Source organism: Aegilops tauschii, chromosome 6 (genome assembly GCF_002575655.3).
Source record: "Aegilops tauschii subsp. strangulata cultivar AL8/78 chromosome 6, Aet v6.0, whole genome shotgun sequence".
Taxonomy (NCBI): domain Eukaryota; kingdom Viridiplantae; phylum Streptophyta; class Magnoliopsida; order Poales; family Poaceae; genus Aegilops; species Aegilops tauschii.
In genome coordinates, this window is record NC_053040.3 from 446,598,272 (window position 1) to 446,616,800 (window position 18,529).

An 18,529-nucleotide genomic window follows, 5' to 3' on the forward strand; every position below is an offset into this window, starting at 1 on the left:
AGATTTCCCAGATTGAGATGATCAGATGTTATATATGTTTCAAGCGTGATTAATCAATGCTGCAATAATGGGGACTCCAGAGGGCATCAATCGTCGACGCATATCACTTGAAATAAAAAGTCCCAACAAATACAAGTGCTGGCAATCAAGCATCAAGTCATTCAATGGGGACTCCAAAGCGCATCAATCCGACGAAGCTTTCACTTGAGAAAAAATCTTGAAGCCTACAGTTAAAACGTAGACTCACCAGTTTCTAGAATCACTCCGAAACTCAATGTAACACCCCGGATGTAACTTTCCATATTTGTAACTTCAACTCTTGCCATTTTCGGCTATGTGTTATGATATTCCCTTCGTGATCGGGTTTTGTTTTTCGTTTTGCATTTTGTTCGTGTCATGATCTCATATCATGTCATCTTGTGCATTGCATTTGCATACATGTTCGTCTCATGCATCCGAGCATTTTCTCCGTTGTCCGTTTTGCAATCCGGCACTCCCACATGCACCGGCGCACCCCTCTTGTTTTCTTTTCGTGAGCGGGTGTTGAACGTTCTCGGAATGGACCGAGTTTTGTCAAGTGGCCTTGGTATACCACCGGTAGTCCACCTGTCAAGTTTTGTTCCATTTGGAGGTCGTTTGGTGCCCCAACGGTTAACCGGGTAACCGCAATGTCCTTTTGTGTGTTGCAGCAAAACCCCCCTCCAAACAGCCCAAAACCCATCTAAGTCACTTCCATGCTCTAGGTCGTTCGATCACGATCGTGTGGGCGAAAACCGCACTCCATTTGGAGTCTCCTAGCTCCCTCTACCTATAAAACTCCTCCCCCCTTCAAAATTATTCACAGATCAAACCCTAGCAAACCACCCCGCCGGGGCCGGACACGTCCGTCTACAGCCGGATGAATTCCGCCGCCGGCCGCAGCCACTCACGGCGAGCCACGTCGCCCGGGCTGCGCCCCACTCCGCCGCCGACCGCGCGGGCCCGGGAGGCCCAGATCCGGCCCCCACCGGCCCGTCTCCTCCTCCTCCTCCGCGCCTCCACCCGCCCGCGAGCGCCGCCGCCCCGCCGCCCTCGGTGCCCGCCGCCTCGCCGGTCGCCGCCACCGTCCTCCTCCGGGCCCGCACCCGCAGCCGCCCGACGCCGGCGCGCCGCCTCCCCGCGCCCTGCTCCACACCGGCGCCCTCCTCCCGTTGCAACGCCGGCAACCGCGAGCAGCACTCCGGCGAGCTCGATCCGATTTGGATCCCGATCGAGTCAAATCTCACGGTTGACTTTTCCCCCTCCCAAAATATTCTAAGTCCCGTAATATTTGCATTATATGCCCATGTTCATCGCATCATAACTCTCTGCAAATAGTTCCGTTTTGTGCGTGTAATATATTGAAATGTTCGTCTCGAGATGCTCTACACTTTGTTCCATTGCACCATGTTCATTTGAGTCCATCTTGATGCCCAAATATCGGGTGCAAGAGTGCTATATGCTGTTAACTGCTGTTACTTATCAGAAATTAGGGTTTTGTTATTTTTTTTTTGCATTTAATCTGTGCATCTTATGGCATGAGCTCTACATGTGTTTTGATGTATGCCATGCCATCTTTACAGAGGTGTATGCCATGTATTATTGTGATCTCTGTGGTGACTAGTACAAGCATGCAAACTAGGCTTCGTGATGTTTCTGATTTCAGGGACTTAGTAATTTTACCAAGTCTGTGCCTGCTGTTATTTTATTGCCATGTATCCATGTGTCTACAGAGAGATCCATGCTTGTTTTGGTGATGTATAGTAAGGAGGTTTTGTAGATATAGTTGTGCTCTATCCATTCATGCCCTTGTTTGGAATTATGGAGTGCCATAGAGTGACTCAATATTGCTCTACTTTTGCTATAAAATATTTCTGGCAGATTGTTAACATGATATGCAATTTTGCCAAGCTTGTTGTAGTTGATCTATACATGCTATGTACTTTCTCTTGCCATGGATAGCTTCATAAACATCCCATCTTGCTGTAGGTATGCTTTTTTTGTTATGCGTTTCCTTGTGGTGAGTGCATCAAGCTCACCAAGATGCCTTCATATTACTGTTTCTGCCATGCTCTGTTTTCTGCAAAGTCTGGAACCTATTAATGAAACTTGCTATGTTTACATGGGTTCCATCATATCTTCTGGTCCTTTTTGGCTTATGGTCAGTAAGGTACTTTTGTTCTATGCAATTATTAGATTCATGCCATCCCTTATTTTTCCATGTTAAGTTCCTGTAGCATGTTGATTTCTTGCTCTGAACATTGCTACCTGATGCTGTTTCTGCCATGTCCAGTAATTTCACCAAGTCTGTGAACCTGTTATCTTTTGCACTTTTTCCATGCTTTTTTGAACCTGCTGTGGTATGATCTAGCCGTAGCTCAGTGTTCATCTTTTGTCAAGCATCTCCTGTAGATTACTGACATATTTTTTTTGCTATGTTGGAGTGCCATAGCATAGTTACTTGATGTATTCTAAGTGCTATCATGCTGTTAATCACAGATTCGTGTCATTCTTGTTTTGCTTGCCATTTGCAAACCGTGCATCCGTTTCCGGTGATCTTTATATCGATTTCGACCGAAATCATCTCATCTTTCCAGTGGAAGGCTTGGTTTGCCAAGTTACTGCCTTGTTCATCATTTTTCTTCCGGAGCACGCATATGCATCGCATATCATATCTTGCATATCATTCATGTATTGCATTATGTTGCTTGTGCATTTCCCGTGTTTGATTGTGGTTCCATTGCTTGTGTTCTTATTTTGGGTAGAGCCGGGAGACGAGTTCGTGAACAAGGAACCTGTTGAGTACGCTTACGAGGATCAAGCTTTTGACAACTCTGAGAACCTTGCAGGCAAGATGACCATACCCTCGAAATCACTTCTATCTTTGCTTTGCTAGTTGTTCGCTCTATTGCCATGCTGCACTACCTACCACTTGCTATATCATGCCTCCCATATTTGCCATGTCAAGCCCCTAACCATCCTTTCCTAGCAAACCGTTGTTTGGCTAAGTTACCGCTTTTGCTCAGCCCTTCTTATAGCGTTGCTAGTTGCAGGTGAAGTTGAAGTTGGTTCCATGTTGGAACATGGATATTTTGGGATACCACAATATCTCTTATTATATTAATGCACCTATATATTTGGTAAAGGTTGGAAGGCTCGGCCTTATGCCTGGTGTTTTGTTCCACTCTTGCCGCCCTAGTTTCCGTCATACCGGTATTATGTTCCTTGAGTTTGCGTTCCTTACGCGGTTCGGTGATTTATGGGACCCCCTTGACAGTTCGCCTTGAATAAAACTCCTCCAGCAAGGCCCAACCTTGGTTTTACCATTTGCCGCCTAAGCCTTTTCCCTTGGGTTTTCGCGAGCCCGAGGGTCGTCTTTATTTAACCCCCCCCCCCCCGGGCCAGTGCTCCTTCGAGTGTTGGTCCGAACCGAGCAGTCTGCGGGGCCACCTCGGGGAAACTCATGGTCTAGTTTTACTCGTAGCTTGACTTATCCGGTGTGCCCTGAGAACGAGATTTGTGCAGCTCCTATCGGGATTTGTCGGCACATTCGGGCGGCTTTGCTGGTCTTGTTTTACCATTGTCAAAATGTCTTGTAAACCAGAATTCCGAGACTGATCGGGTCTTTCCGGGAGAAGGTTTATCCTTCGTTGACCGTGAGAGCTTATAATGGGCTAAGTTGGAACACCCCTGCAGGGTATTATCTTTCGAAAGCCATGCCCGCGGTTATGAGGCAGATGGGAATTTGTTAATGTCCGGTTGTAGAGAACTTGTCACTTGATCAATTAAAATACATCAACTGTGTGCGTAGCCGTGATGGTCTCTTCTCGGCGGAGTCCGGGAAGTGAACACGGTTTGAGTTATGCATGAGCGTAAGTAGTTTCAGGATCACTTCTTGATCATTTCTAGCTTCGCGACCGTTGCGTTGCTTCTCTTCTCGCTCTCATTTGCATATGTTAGCCACCATATATGCTTAGTGCCTGCTGCAGCTCCACCTCATTACACCATCCTTTCCTATAAGCTTAAATGGTCTTGATCTCGCGGGTGTGAGATTGCTAAGTCCTCGTGACTCACAGATTCTACCAAACAGTTGCAGGTGCCGACGATGCCAGTGCAGATGACGCAACCGAGCTCAAGTGGGAGTTCAATGAGGAACGTGGTCGTTACTATGTTTCTTTTCCTGATGATCAGTAGTGGAGCCCAGTTGGGACGATCGGGGATCTAGCATTTGGGGTTATCTTATTTTCATTTGGATTTGACCGTAGTCGGTCTATGTGTGGATTTTGGATGATGTATGAATTATATTTATGTATTGTGTGAAGTGGCGATTGTAAGCCAACTCTCGTTATCCCATTCTTGTTCATTACATGGGATTGTGTGAAGATGACCCTTTTTGCGACAAAACCACAATGCGGTTATGCCTCTAAGTCGTGCCTCGACACGTGGGAGATATAGCCGCATCGTGAGCGTTACACTCAATCTCGTATCCCGTAGCAAAGCTGGGCACATAATCACACAAATTAATGATGCCCAAGTGGCAACAAGGATCATCAAAATCATGCTAAACATGGCTATCCTACATTAGGTTCAACATATCATTGCAACATAGTGAAATATGGGGAAAGTATTATCACAAGTGCAACTTGACTGGAAATTAAAGTTCTTCACACACGCACGCACGCACCCACCCACCCACACACACACACACACACACAATCCAGCAAATGATGAAGTCCTTTGCTCTCATGATTTTTGGCAAAGCTACACTTCCCTCTCCAAACAATATATCGTAAAAAATAAATCACATAAACAACCATTCTATACCATTCAAATCAACCAACAATAACATAACTAAGTTGGGTGTATAATGTAGGTGTAAATAAATTAATCTCATTTGGTGTTTGTGTTATGGTTTAAGTTCAACTAAAGTTTAATTAAAATTTGAATTTCATATTTAAATTTAATTTGGTTTCCAAATTGAACTTCTTATTTAAATTTGGTTCCAATTTGATAAATCTTAATTGGTTCAAATGATTCAAATTTTTTATTTGGATTCCCACATTTGAATTCATATTCAAGGTTTCAGTTGAATTTTAACTTGATTTAAAGTTATGGTTCAAACTTAGTTTTAATTCAATTTGAGTTTGCATTTGAAATTTCAAAAGTTGAATTTAGCTTCAAATGGATAGATTTGATCAATGTTGACTTGTGAAATTCATTTCCAAGAAGTCTCAATTGATCTGGACTTGTGGTTTGCATTCTTTGTTGAAATTAAGTTTGAATTTGAATTCAAATAAGTTTAAATTTCTTAAATCAAATTTGGGTCAAACTAGTTCTAAAATATGTTTTCAATTTTTGGAATACAAAGCAAAAATAATCATTAATTTTAGATTCATAAATCAAAAGTTATAATCAACTTAAATATCAATTTGAATTTGATTCTAAAACCTATGCCATAGCACCACTTTTCACTTGCGCTGCTTCAGTTTTATTTGAATTTAGATTTAGTTTGTCCCATTTTTATTTCAGTGAGTCCATTTAAAATTTTAAGTTATCAGGACCATTTTGCAAAAAGTTTCACCCACTTGGGTTTGTGGTTTTCAATAGGTTCAATTGAAGTTTGAATTCAAATTTGAATAAATTCTATTTTCAGAGGTTAAAATTTGTGAAACTATTGCTCTGCTGGATACTACTGATCAATGTGAACATAGTGCAAAAGGTTTCACTCAAATTGGATTCATAACTTACAAATTAGGGCCTACTAAAGGTTTTAATTCAATTTGAATAGATTCATGTTTTAAATGTGGAAAATTGAATGTAACTGGTTCTGGTGAGCACTCCATGAGGTTCAATATGTAAAAAGAATCACCTCAATAGGAGTTGTGGATAAAAAGTTATGATATTTCTAAGAGAAGGGGCTAGTCTGCAAAAGTGTCAGGGTTCATTGTTTTATTTATTTTAAATCCACTAGTTCTTAAGGAAGGGAATGAATCTCAGCCTTCAGATTTAATGAGCCTCGGAGAGCCCGGATTAGTGGGCAACGTGGGACATCCTGGTTGGACGTTACCGCTTCAGCCACCTATCGACGCCTTATTGGCTCATACAAGTTCAGCCAGTTTCTAATCCTGGTCGTCCATGCATGATCGAACGATTGAGGCAGCGAGAGCTCACCGGGCGGCACAATTTCTCTGGAGACGACGTGGGCGGTGGTGATGACGATCGAGATTCGTCGTGGGTTCCTCTCTAGTGATCCTCAGTGACAGGAAAGGCAAGGCTATCTGTGGAGCGATGCGGCGTGTCTGGAGGTGACCTCGGATGCGTCGAGTGCGTCCTCAGGTGACAGTGGTGACCTGTTGGAGCAGAGCTAGCTCCGACAAGCTTTGGGACTAAGTCGAATTCGATAGTTATGGCTCCCTCGGGTAGATTAGGTGGTCAGGAGGATGCGAAGCGCCATCGAGAAGTCGACATGCAACAGAAAGGGGAGGGGATGTCTCACCTCGTCTGAATCGTCTGCGTGATGATGCAGTGTTCGGGTGAGGTTGAGAATGTGCTCACTAGCATTCCTGGGCATGCAGAGTACATTAAACATATGCGAATGGTCGAGGGAAGGAGTTGTCAGAATAGTTGGTAGATGACGGCGACAGAGGTGGTGTCGTGAGGTTGATTCACAGTGTCCTGGCAATGATTTTGTGGGCTTCCAAGGACCTTTTGGCGAAGGTGGGGGGGCTGATAATTTAAATGGGCATGGAGGTGTGGCTTGTCGTGCTCGAAATCATGGGGATAGTGGGGCATGCACAATCTGTGGGCGCCCTGGTCGTGCACGCGACCATTGCGGGAGGTCAGGGATGACCCTGGCGCGTGGGTCCTACTGGTCAGTGTCCCAAAGGCGAGAGGGATAGGATAAATGCTTGGAGCCGCTGATCATTGCTTAAATTGGACAACTGTCATGCCTCTGTGCCGGTTAGACTCAACCGAGTTAAATGGGCTCGACCATTGCGCTATTGTTGTCGCGCTGCGCACGTAGGCATTAGGTAGGGGTAGGCCTAGTGGGCTGGGCCTAGTGGCTAGGGCTAGATACGGTAGGCATTAGGTAGGGGTAGGCCTAATGGGCTGGGCCTAGTGGCTAGGGCTAGATAGGTTTACGTTTTTATTTGTCTTTCCTTTTTCTGTTTTGTTTTCCCTTTTGAATTTGCGATTGATTCAAAAAACCAAAGTGCCTCAATTCATTTTGGGAATTTTACACAGACTCAAGATAATATTGACGGCTAAGGGAAAATTATTTTCCCCCAAAATATTAATAAATTTGTTGCCTTATTTGGAATATTTCAATTATTCCCTTTTTAAATTTGAATTGATTCAAAAATCAAATTCACTTGAATCCTTTTGGGAAAAATTTATAAGGGTTTAAAGGATATTTGGCACTCCGGAACATAATTTTCAGCCCAAATTAACTAAATAAATGTGACCCTATTTTGGGATATTTATTCTATTCCTAACTCTTTTAGGATTCAATTTTAGTTCCCAATTTAACTATAGGGTTGAACAATATTTAGAGTTTATGACATTAAACATGATGTAGCACATATTTTTGTCACTCAATTTTGGTTTCAGAATAATCCCTAAATGATAATTTAGGGTTATGAATAATGCCAATATTTTATTTGAGCCATAATTTCACTCAATTCAATCAACTCCTAGTCAAATTTAGCTTATGCCACCATAATACATCAACTCCCCTGCTTCACGATGATAGTAACATCCTTGAAGTCCATAGGGGCTAAATGTTGTGCAGTCCACATTCACATAATATCATGGATAATAGTTAACATAAACAAATGACACAGATTGAATATCTTATATGGGTAGGAGTACGTGGCTAGTTTGAGTGAAAGTAGCATGATTATTGAAGGAGGATGTGAAATTTGAAAAAGAGTGTGAAACGATTGCAGTTTGAATTCAAACGAAAGAGAGGGTGAAGAAGTCGAGGAGAAACAATTCCTGATACGTACAATGGCTGCATGTCGAGGGAACTGATGGGAGAACCAGCATGTAGCCAGTCGATTCCGGATAGCACGGATCAAGGAGTAGTCTCCTCGGCGACATGGCCAACACACATGTGAACACGACGTAGCTTGCACTCTCATATAAGGCGCCCCTCCACTCGAATCAGTTTACAAAATTGCATGCACCTACACACCTAGACCAAGGGAAAGAGTGATTCCTCCAATCTCAAGATCAAGTGCCCAGGATTCAGACACATGGAGGAGATCCTCGCAAGCAGCAGGCGGCTGTGCCAGATGGTCCATGACGCCAGGCTACAACCCGGCACCGAGCAACGCCTCCGCATGGTGCTGGCGGCCGCCAGGATGAAAGGCCTCTTCAATGTCAGCTTCGTCTCTTGGTTCCACGAGGCCTTCGTCACCTTCTCCGACAAGTTTACCATCGTCACGAAGCTCATGGACGACCTAGCATACGCCTTCAGCCCAAGCACCTAGGTTCCACGTTGCCCGCCACCCTCACTGACCTCTACGGCGATAACCTCTTCCACGCACTAGTGGCCCTGCGACTGCCGCCGTTGCACCGGAGAACGTCCACCTCGAGGTTGCCCTTGCCGTGCAGCGCCTCGCCCAGTAAGACACCACCGATCTAATAACCCATGCCTACGAGCAAAGTCGTCCATAAGGACGCATACGTGACCCAACCTCTCCGTCTTGCGCAGGGCAGCGCGCGAGAGGGCGCATGCGGGCACGACAAAAACGACTACAGAGAGGTATCTTCAATCACGCCTGCGGCCCATGTGTCATGGACCCCAGAAAGATGGGCGACTGTCGCACGTCCGGACAGATCGGACGACGCAGAATTCCCCAGGGAGCTAGCGGCACGAGGCCGACGCAAAATGGACGTCACGGAGTGCACTCTCACGCGGACAAGCCTCCAGGAGGCATGTACTCAAGCATCCTTTATAGGAGTATTTTGCCAATCAGCTGCCACGTTTGCGGAGGCCATCTCGTTCATCCCACTTTGCATGTGAGGGACATTTCTTCTATGCCTAGCTGTGGCAATATTATTAATCATGAACCAAACCAAACATGTACTTAATATCTACGAGCCTAGCAAAAATATCTTAGAAACTTCTTGTATATATCGACTCAACGAATGTTTCCCCAGTCCCACGGCCTTCCCTCGCACACCATATCTGACGAAATGTTCTCCGCGTCAGGAGCCCGCGAATTGCACGGCAAGGAGAGGCGCATATAATGGTAGCTTAGCTAGCCATGACCATGCATGCCCCACCACAATGACCACATTCCCATCGATCATTCATCATTCCATGTACCAACTCTCACGTAACAACCAGTGAGGGAATCAAGCAAGAGCCGCTAGGTAGCTAGCATTCTAGTCGTGGACATGGAGGTGGCTTCCAAGCATAAGCTTTCCACTCCCATGCTCTTGCTTCCATGCGCATCCATCCATCCATTTGCTGCGTCCTCGCGTCCGCGTCCAGTCAAAGGCTCTGCTCCATTATCACCGTCGTGTTCGTGTGTAGTACCTCTGACAGCCAGTGTACGTCCGATTATATATACGTCGGCAATGATAATGGACATAGACAATGATATAACAACAATGCCAACCAATCGGGATTTCTCTGTTGTTTTCATAACTTCGTGCGGTTTTTGCAACACAGCCAGGCCACCTAGCTGCCCATCTCTCGCAATATAAGAGTCCCATATTTATTGAACGAGGATATGGATTGACCAGTCGAGTTTCCCATAAAAAATGGTCCGGTAATTAATTTCATCCATCTTTCACACTGCTTCTATATATACGACGTGCCGGAACGGCAACCAGTTCGACCGCGCGCGCGTCCCACCTTCCTACGCACCGTCGACCGATAGGTCCTCGGCTCCGGTCGTGCCGACGTCGAACGTTAGGCATGGCCTCCGACGGCGATGGCGTCGACGGCGGAGGAGGAGGAGGCTTCTGCAACGGCGACTTCATGGAGCTGCGGCCGGAGAAGGGCGGGGTGCGCGACCTCGTCCACCTCCTGTGGTCGCCCAACGTCGCGGAGAACGGCGCCGTGGACTGCCCCGCGGGCACGGAGATCGGGTCGGCGCGGCGGCGGTGGGCCGTGTTCGTGTCGCTGGTGGCGCAGATGCTGCTGCTGTGGGCCAAGCGGCCCGTGGCGCTGCTGGGGCGGGCGGCCGAGTACTGGATGAACCTCCTCAACGAGAACGGCGGCGGCGTCCTCCCGCTCCTCGCCAACGCCCTGCATGGTACGTCGCGTACGTTCGATTTGGCGTACGTTGTTCTTCATCAGTCATCAGCATCGATCGATCGTCCTGTGGAAGGACGGCCGGTGGATCGATCGAACTGTTGTCTCTTGACCCCATGGATTTGATTGATTGTATTTATGATGCTTTCGCTTTCAACTAGTTCTCTTGTCCGCTGATTTTGTTCGAAGGGTGGACATGAACATTCATTCCAGCAGCCTCGGGCAATCTTACGTTGCAATTTTACCGGCAGCGATGCGATCAACCAACCTACTCCCTCCGTTTTAAAATACTTGACTTCTATTTGTTCAAAAATGGATGTACCTATATACTAAAACATGTCTAGATACATCTATATTTTGATAAATGAAAGTCATGTATTGTGAAACGGAGGGAGTACCTAACTTGCATATTAATTTGATGCTACTCCATGCAAACTAAGAAAAGGAGTGCCTCCAAGCTAGCTACTAATATCTCCTTGCAGATTTATGAGTTCATACTTATTTTAGTACTCTTGGTATATACGGTTACTCATGGTTTCATTCTGGTTAATGGAGCCGGGGATCACTCCCTATTTTTCTATAAAAAAACGTAGCTCTTGGTATGCGGGTGGAAAGTCATACGTAGTTATCAATTAGGAGTATCATACGGTAAACAGAAACTGAGGGAGTATGTTGGATTTTGACCTGCTAATATGTATCTTGTGTGCCGCTGAACCGCTGATTCTTCAACGAATTAAGAACACATATTTTCAGGACCAGTCTTTGACTAGAGACTGCCTACCATAAAACCAGAAATTAGAAGTCGTTTTCTAAAAACTGATAAATGGTCGTTTTTCATACTTGAAACTGATGAATCATACTATTCTGCAATAGCAGTCCAGCTTACTATTCCGAATGTTGACGATTGCGTCCTGAAGAGGACAACCCCTAATTGATTGATTGAGCACCAGTTCTAAGAATTATTGCCCCGATATATACATTGTCACACACTCACAGAGCGAGTTGCGTGTGACAAAATGACAAGTAAAGTACGTATGTTGTGTGGTACTGCAGGGAAGGTGAAAATGCCTGACAGAGCGTCCCTGAACTACCGATCCTGCATCGGGCTGCTCGACACGAGGGTCGAGCTCGACAAGAAGATCAAACCCGGGGACAGCAACTACCACGCCGCCCTGTCGATCATGGCGGCGAAGCTGTCCTACGAGAACGAGCTCGTCATCAGCAGCGTCGTCCAGAACCACTGGCACATGGAGTTCCTGGGCTTCTACAACTGCTGGAACGGTAAGCCAACCAACAACTCCGCCATCTTCGGTCATCTCATGCGTGACGATGCATGCGTGCATGGCTTAACTAATGGCGTGTCGCGCTCTGGTGCGTGGATCTATATCGTCATTGCAGACTTCGAGGGGGACTACACGACGCAGGCGTTCATGCTGGCGGACGCGCCAGCGCCGGACGCGACGCTGGCGGTGGTGGCCTTCTGCGGGACCAAGCCGTTCGACACGGAGCAGTGGTGCACGGACGTGGACTTCTCCTGGTACGAGCTCCCGGGCGCGGGCGCCGGCTGCCGCGTCCACGGCGGCTTCATGAAGGCGCTGGGCCTGCAGCGGCGCGGCGGCGGCTGGCCGAGGGACGTCGCCGACCCCACGGGCGCCGGCGACGGCAGGCCGTTCGCGTATTACGCCATCCGCGAGAGGCTCAGGGCGTTCCTGGACGGCAGCCCGGGCGCCCGGTTCGCGGTGGCCGGGCACAGCCTGGGCGGCGCGCTGGCCGTGCTGTTCCCGACGGTGCTGGCGCTGCACGGGGAGGAGGCCGTGCTGGGGAGGCTGCAGGGCGTGTACACGTTCGGGCAGCCCCGCGTGGGCGACGAGCGGCTCGGGGCGTTCATGGCGCCGCACCTAGAGAACCCCAGCCGGTACTTCAGGTTCGTCTACTGCAACGACATCGTGCCCCGTGTGCCCTACGACGACTCCACCCTCCTCTTCAAGCACTTCGGGACCTGCCTCTACTTCGACAGCTTCTACAGAGGACAGGTCCGTCCAGTCACTCACTTCATTTTTTTGAAGGATCTCTTTTTTTTTCCAAAATCGATTTTTTCTTTTTTGCAACAAGGAAATGCACCATTTCTCTACCAGATACTACCAGAAAAAATATGTTATACCCCCTTCGTCCTGAATTACTTATCTTACATTGGTCTAGATACAGATATATCTATACACGTGTTTTTGAGAAGGAGGTAATACTTAAGATGGATAGATAGATACTAGTAGAAGGAATGCATGTGATGCTGTAACAGGATTAAACTTTCAAGGCAAGGCAAGCAAATCATGGCTTAGAAGCAAGAACCTCATCTCACTGCACTTTTGGATAAGAGACCACAGATTCATTTTCTTGGTGGATCCCACCAAGACTGTACCAGCTGACAGACAGGTTTGAATTTTGAAAAGCAGGTGACCGCGGAGGAGCCCAATAAGAACTATTTCTCGGTGCTGGCGGTGGCGCCCAAGCTGGTGAACGCGTGGTGGGAGCTCGCCCGGAGCTTCCTCATCGGCTACGCGGAGGGGCCGGAGTACACTGAGGGGTGGTTGATGCGGCTGGCCAGGGTCGCCGCGCTGGTGATGCCGGGGCTGCCGCCGCACGCGCCGCAGGACTACGTCAACGCCACCAGGCTCGGGGCGGCGTCGCTCGGGCCGCTGGAGCTAGCCGAGCAGCCATTGTAACTTTATTTTTTTAGTACTCCCTCCATTTGGAATTGCGATGGTCATTAATTCCGGACGGAGGTTGTAGTTCAGAATCAGATTAAACATCTCTAACTATGTATATATCTGAATTGTTCTTGTTCCATCGTTCATTGTTCGAGCAAATGATTCAGTCGACATGCTAATAACAGTTCGTCTACGATGCGTGCACCCTCCTTATTACCACGGTCATATTTTCCAGTACGGGCTTGCTAAAAATCAGTCGACTGAGATTTAACCAAGTCTCAGTCGACCATGCAGCATTTTATGCCATCGTTTGCAACATTTTTTCCTATGGTTGCGACATTCGTCTTGTTGGTTGTAGCATGTCGTTCCTCATCGGTTGTATCACGTCATCTCATCGGTTGCAACATCCTTCATTGACAGTTGTAGCATTTCAGTTAGAACGGTTGTATCATTTATTGTTGTTGCTTGCAATATCGTCGCAACATTTTTCGTCGCCGTTTGTAGCATCCAGTCATGCCGCTTGTAGCAAAAAAAAACACGCTGACATCACTCGACTGAGACTTCGTTAAGTCTCAGTCGACTGAGTTCTAGACACACCCTTTCCAGTAAAGGGTATAATATATTAATGTTAAGATGATACCAATTATAGCTGGCCCAACATCAAATCGAGACATCAAAGATGCGCACAATCAAAAAGGTTAAAAGAAGAGGAAGGGCAAAAACTCGGCACAGTTGACAACTTAGAACAGATAAGCAACAACAACATCTACAGTCCTATATAACACACGAACTACGAAAAGGATTTTCAAAAGCAGCGCCTCCAAGAAAGAAATGATGTGCAGGCGCCAGTGTCGTCGAATCCCACCACTAAGGGCCATAGTTTGGGTTTTCACCTTGAAGAGCATGTCTTAGTAGATTCCAAAGAAATGTCTTCAACAAGGATACAATGTCCCCCACAAAGAAAAACAGGGATACCACGCATAAACACAACCATTGCGGGGTGCAACCACGGAAAGCCAGACCTTGGTTTTAAACCCAGTGCTCAAAAGGCACCACCAAAGCAAAATCATCGTTTGTTGCCCATGGAGGGGCACACACACCCTGATCAAGAGAAATTGAAATCAACTGTTCCATGCATACATGCATGGAGGCAGCTGCATGCTTCCATGCATATCCCTAACATGGACATTCGCCCAAATTCATGCTTACAAAGACAAAACTATCATAGAACGCGGAGAGCCGAACGTCATCAGCAGGTTCAACTCACTCGCGTGCTCCAGAGCCACTTTGGTAGAGGCCGATGATTACAACGTGCCGAGGCACAACGTAAACTTCATGGTCGTCACAGACCGTAGCCGCACCACCCCGAACTGTCGCTGCATCACTTCATGTCGCCACCATGGCTACCACATCAGCGCTGACTAGGCCACCGATCAACCTCCGAGACGAAGCTAACAATCGATCACTACACATAGACAACCCTAAAAGAACAACATCTAGGCGCAGAAGGCCATCCATGCCATCCGCCGCTGCCCACGCGACACTGTGGCATGACCGTCTCGGCATCCAAGCCCCATCTTGTACATCGCAGGCATATGATCAGGAGAGCTCCTCGCATGAGAAGGCAGCCCCACCGCCGCCATCCTCTAGCGAGAAGAGAGGGCCTCACACTCCCCTCCCCCAGAGCGACCCAGGCTGGGCGCCTGGGCCACTCTAATTGGAAGCCTCCTATTATGGCCACATGACAACTACACTCACAGCCTAACGAACAAGTGAACTTCCTTTCCAAAACTACCATTCGTGGATCGGAGGAAGAAAAAACTAAGGGAATTTCAGGAAAAATAAGTGCTAATAGAGGTAACATCACTTACAATGAGCCTATTTCGTCCTATGTTTCACTTGGTGGTGTAACTTATGTTATGCATTGCTTAAATGCTGGTCACTGACCGTCAAATTTGTTAAGATTGACGTGTCATATTTACTTGCATATGCGGTTGATATGTGATCCAAACAGCCAGCGTGTATTACCTAGCTGATGCGGACTGGCAGCTCAACTCTTATATTTTCTTTTGAGAGTTACTCAACTCTTATAGTAACCACATTTGGTTGATCTCTCTCAGTTTTATCATTGCCTGTTATCAGCGGTAATGTAAGAAGAAAAATACAGATGGGAAGCTTTCATTTGCCTAGCTATCCATGCAAGTAGGCAAATAAATGCAGGTTAATATAAGAACCAGTAAATTTTAGTGCCAACGATCAGCTGCAAAACTAACAAAAAGAGAGAGCTGACGTCAACAATGACTAAAAATTCCTAGCATAAGTTTTTTGAAACACAATTAACCAATGAGCAACATGGAATTGGCAACACGTCTCACAAACAACCAAAGCAAGGATTTGGCGTTCACATATCATTGTCGGATACAATCATCCTTGTTGAAACATAACGAGAAAAGCATCATTTAGAAAGCTGACAAAATAATTACAAAAACTTCTATATCTCAAGCAGTTTTGATGATGGCGTGGTGGCTCTTTCACAGAGGTTGATACTTGAGGGTTGCAATTAAAACTGAGATGCAGTCCAATACCTCCAGTAAGGCTGAATTTAAACTCAGAAACTTGCGGCTCGACTCGACTTGAACTTGATTACTAACAAGTTGAGTCGAGTTTTAATCTAAGCTCTTTAACAGAAACAAAATTAAGATGATTGAAGAATGCATCCATTAAGAAACAAAACTACAACAACATGGCGAAGTAATATTAGGATGTAAATATACTTAATTGGTTGTTGGTTATTCTAAAAACATTAGGCAGACTGGAACGCTATTTACGAAGAACATAAGGTGAATCATTTGCAAATGAAAAAAAAAGGAGAGGCCAGTGCCAACACTGAGTACAAATTATTGGCATAAACTTTGAAGCACCTTTGTCCAATGAGCAACTTGGAATTGACAAAGGTCACAATCAACCGAGGCAAAGATTTGGCGCACTCACATCATTGAAGCAACATAAGGAGAAATACTTGTATATTTTCGTATCTTGGAAAAGCTAAACAACAAACTCACAGCATGAGTTTAAGTGACCAAAGCATAGTTTGTGTAACCTCTTATGTCGCATCGAATAAACTATAGTACTAATTTGATACATACACTGCAGGTGCATGCTTACCGAGATTAAAATTATAATCAAGTGGAGGCGATGATTACAATCCCCAGCTTGAAGCTGGTGTCAGAATCAGAGTCTATAAATACGGCCAATCGCAAACTGAGCAATACACAACTACTCAAGTACCACATTAGCAGCAGCTGATTGGCCAATTAGGCACTAATAACTAGCTGCTGCAGTAACTAGCTAGAAAGAGGCATGGCAATGGAGGTCGCCGTCGGTGGCACGAGGATGCCGGTGTTGGTGTTGGTTCTCATGGCATTGGTCATGGTCTGCCTGTCCGCCAACGGGGCGGCGGCGCAGCGAGCGAGCGGCGTGGCGGCGACGTACAACCTGTACAACCCAGAGAAGATCAACTGGGACCTGCGCGTCGCCAGCGTCTACTGCGCGACGTGGGACGCCGACAAGCCGCTGGCGTGGCGGCAGAGGTTCGGCTGGACGGCGTTCTGCGGCCCTGCCGGGGCGCACGGCCAGTCGTCCTGCGGTCGCTGCCTCAAGGTACGTACTCATATGCTTTTCGATCTCCGTCCATGGATGATTTCCATGAGAAAATGGTTAGCTTTATTATGGATCGCGTGTTGTTTGATCGGTGGGACATGTGTCGCCAGGTGACGAACAGGGCGACGGGCGCGCGGACGGTGGCGAGGGTGGTGGACCAGTGCGACAACGGCGGGCTCGACCTTGACGCCGCCGTGTTCCGCCGGATCGACACCGACGGAGGCGGCGTCGCCAACGGCCACCTCATCGTCGACTACGAGTTCGTCGGCTGCCAAGACTGATCGTTCTCGAGATCACCGCATGCTACACATAATTATGCTCGTTGCACCCAATAAATATGCATGAAGATAAGTAGCCCATGCAAGAATAGAACGCAACCAAAATCAGTAGTATGTCGGCTTCGAGGCCTGCAGCACATGTTGTTTTCCGATTCTGAATAGCATCTCCTTTTCATGTACTCACAAGTCATGGCAAGTAAATTATATTAATATCACATCGACAAGACATGTAACGTGCTAAGTTGCTATTGGCTTATTACGCAATTTTCAAATAAGTTAAATTTATATTACAAAAAACATCATGACATGTGCGCTAGACGCACTCCATGGCACCAATTGCCATTCGGTTTTACACTTAGGATGGATAACTTCGTAATGAAATTCTTGTATTTTTTCCCCAAAATGAAAATCTTATATTCAGCAACTGGGGGCACCTTTATTGTGGGATTATTGAATTTTGGTTGAGAAAAATCAAAACGAAGCTAGCAAATGATGAGGATTCAACCAACCTGTGGCAATCCATGCGCTTATGCCAAATGGTGCAAGGAGGTCTACTTCCAGCAAGGATGACCGTTCTTCGTGGATTGGATTAAAAAAAAGAACGAATGATAAATAGTGAAGCCTATTCGAATAGCACAAACCGACAACAAACATCTATAGATATGCAATCCTCAATTTGAATTCCATGTCAACAACACTCATGACCTACGACCTACTCGATAAATCCAACCGGTCCGCTCATTCCAAAAGAGAAGATAGGACAAGATAGATTTCGTCCCCAAATCCTAAAAGATGGAGGACTTCAAACGTTCCACAGAAGAGGACTTGTGGACATAATTGAAATGCATCCACCTTTTGGACCCTCCTAGTCCATGCAACGTGAGCATAAAAATTCTAGTGGTTCAATAAACTATGTCAAATATATATCTTTGGGAGGATGGACAGGCACATTAGATAACACTAGCAGAATGCACGTGTGTTGCTACGAGCTACAATTCATATACATGAACCAAACAAATGATTAAGGTCGTCCCCAAGGTTGAAACTCATTTTTTTTCTCATACGCCCAGGGGTGTTCGGACATCAAACGTGCGCCCAATGGGCTCCCCAAAATCCAACCATCGGACAGTCTGAGCTCCCCCAAATCCAACCTATACGTGTGAAAAAACATGGTTGTTTGGACTATCACCATGTTATCTTCAACGGGCGGCCCCAACACAAAAATCTCACCCCACAACGCACCCTTCTCTTTTCCTACTGGACCCTCCCCTTCCCGCTCGGGTTTCCCGCGGTCCGTAGTGGGACATTTCTCCCTGGCATTAGTAGAAAAAGGGTCAAATGTCAAGCACATTAGTGCCGGTTTGCTTTTGAGCCGGCACTAATGTGTGCATTAGTGCCGGTTCCAACGGCTAGCCAGCCGCTTTCATTAGTACCGGTTCGTGGCCGACCTTTAGCACCGGTTCGTGCCACGGACCGGTACTAAAGTGAGTGGTGGCAGGATGTTGTCAGTCCGGGGCCCCTCCAGCACCTTTAGTACCGGTTCATGGCACGAACCGGTGCTAAAGGTCGTCCTACATAAGCCCTTCGTCCACCCG

General features: G+C 46.7%; 2 protein-coding genes across 2 annotated transcripts; both read left to right on the forward strand.

The window, feature by feature from the left end:
• The first annotated feature begins 9,733 nt into the window (after positions 1–9,733).
• LOC109744202 (triacylglycerol lipase OBL1) lies at positions 9,734–13,133 on the forward strand. Its single transcript, XM_020303296.4, has 4 exons — positions 9,734–10,292; positions 11,345–11,572; positions 11,690–12,324; positions 12,742–13,133. Exons 1-4 carry the CDS (start codon positions 9,953–9,955, stop codon positions 13,009–13,011), a joined length of 1,473 nt encoding a protein of 490 aa, XP_020158885.1. The 5' UTR covers positions 9,734–9,952; the 3' UTR covers positions 13,012–13,133.
• A 3,223-nt stretch (positions 13,134–16,356) lies between these two features.
• On the forward strand, positions 16,357–16,937 carry LOC109744200 (pathogenesis-related protein PR-4-like). The gene is made up of 2 exons (XM_020303294.2): positions 16,357–16,656; positions 16,767–16,937. Exons 1-2 carry the CDS (start codon positions 16,357–16,359, stop codon positions 16,935–16,937), a joined length of 471 nt encoding a protein of 156 aa, XP_020158883.2.
• Positions 16,938–18,529: the final 1,592 nt, after the last annotated feature.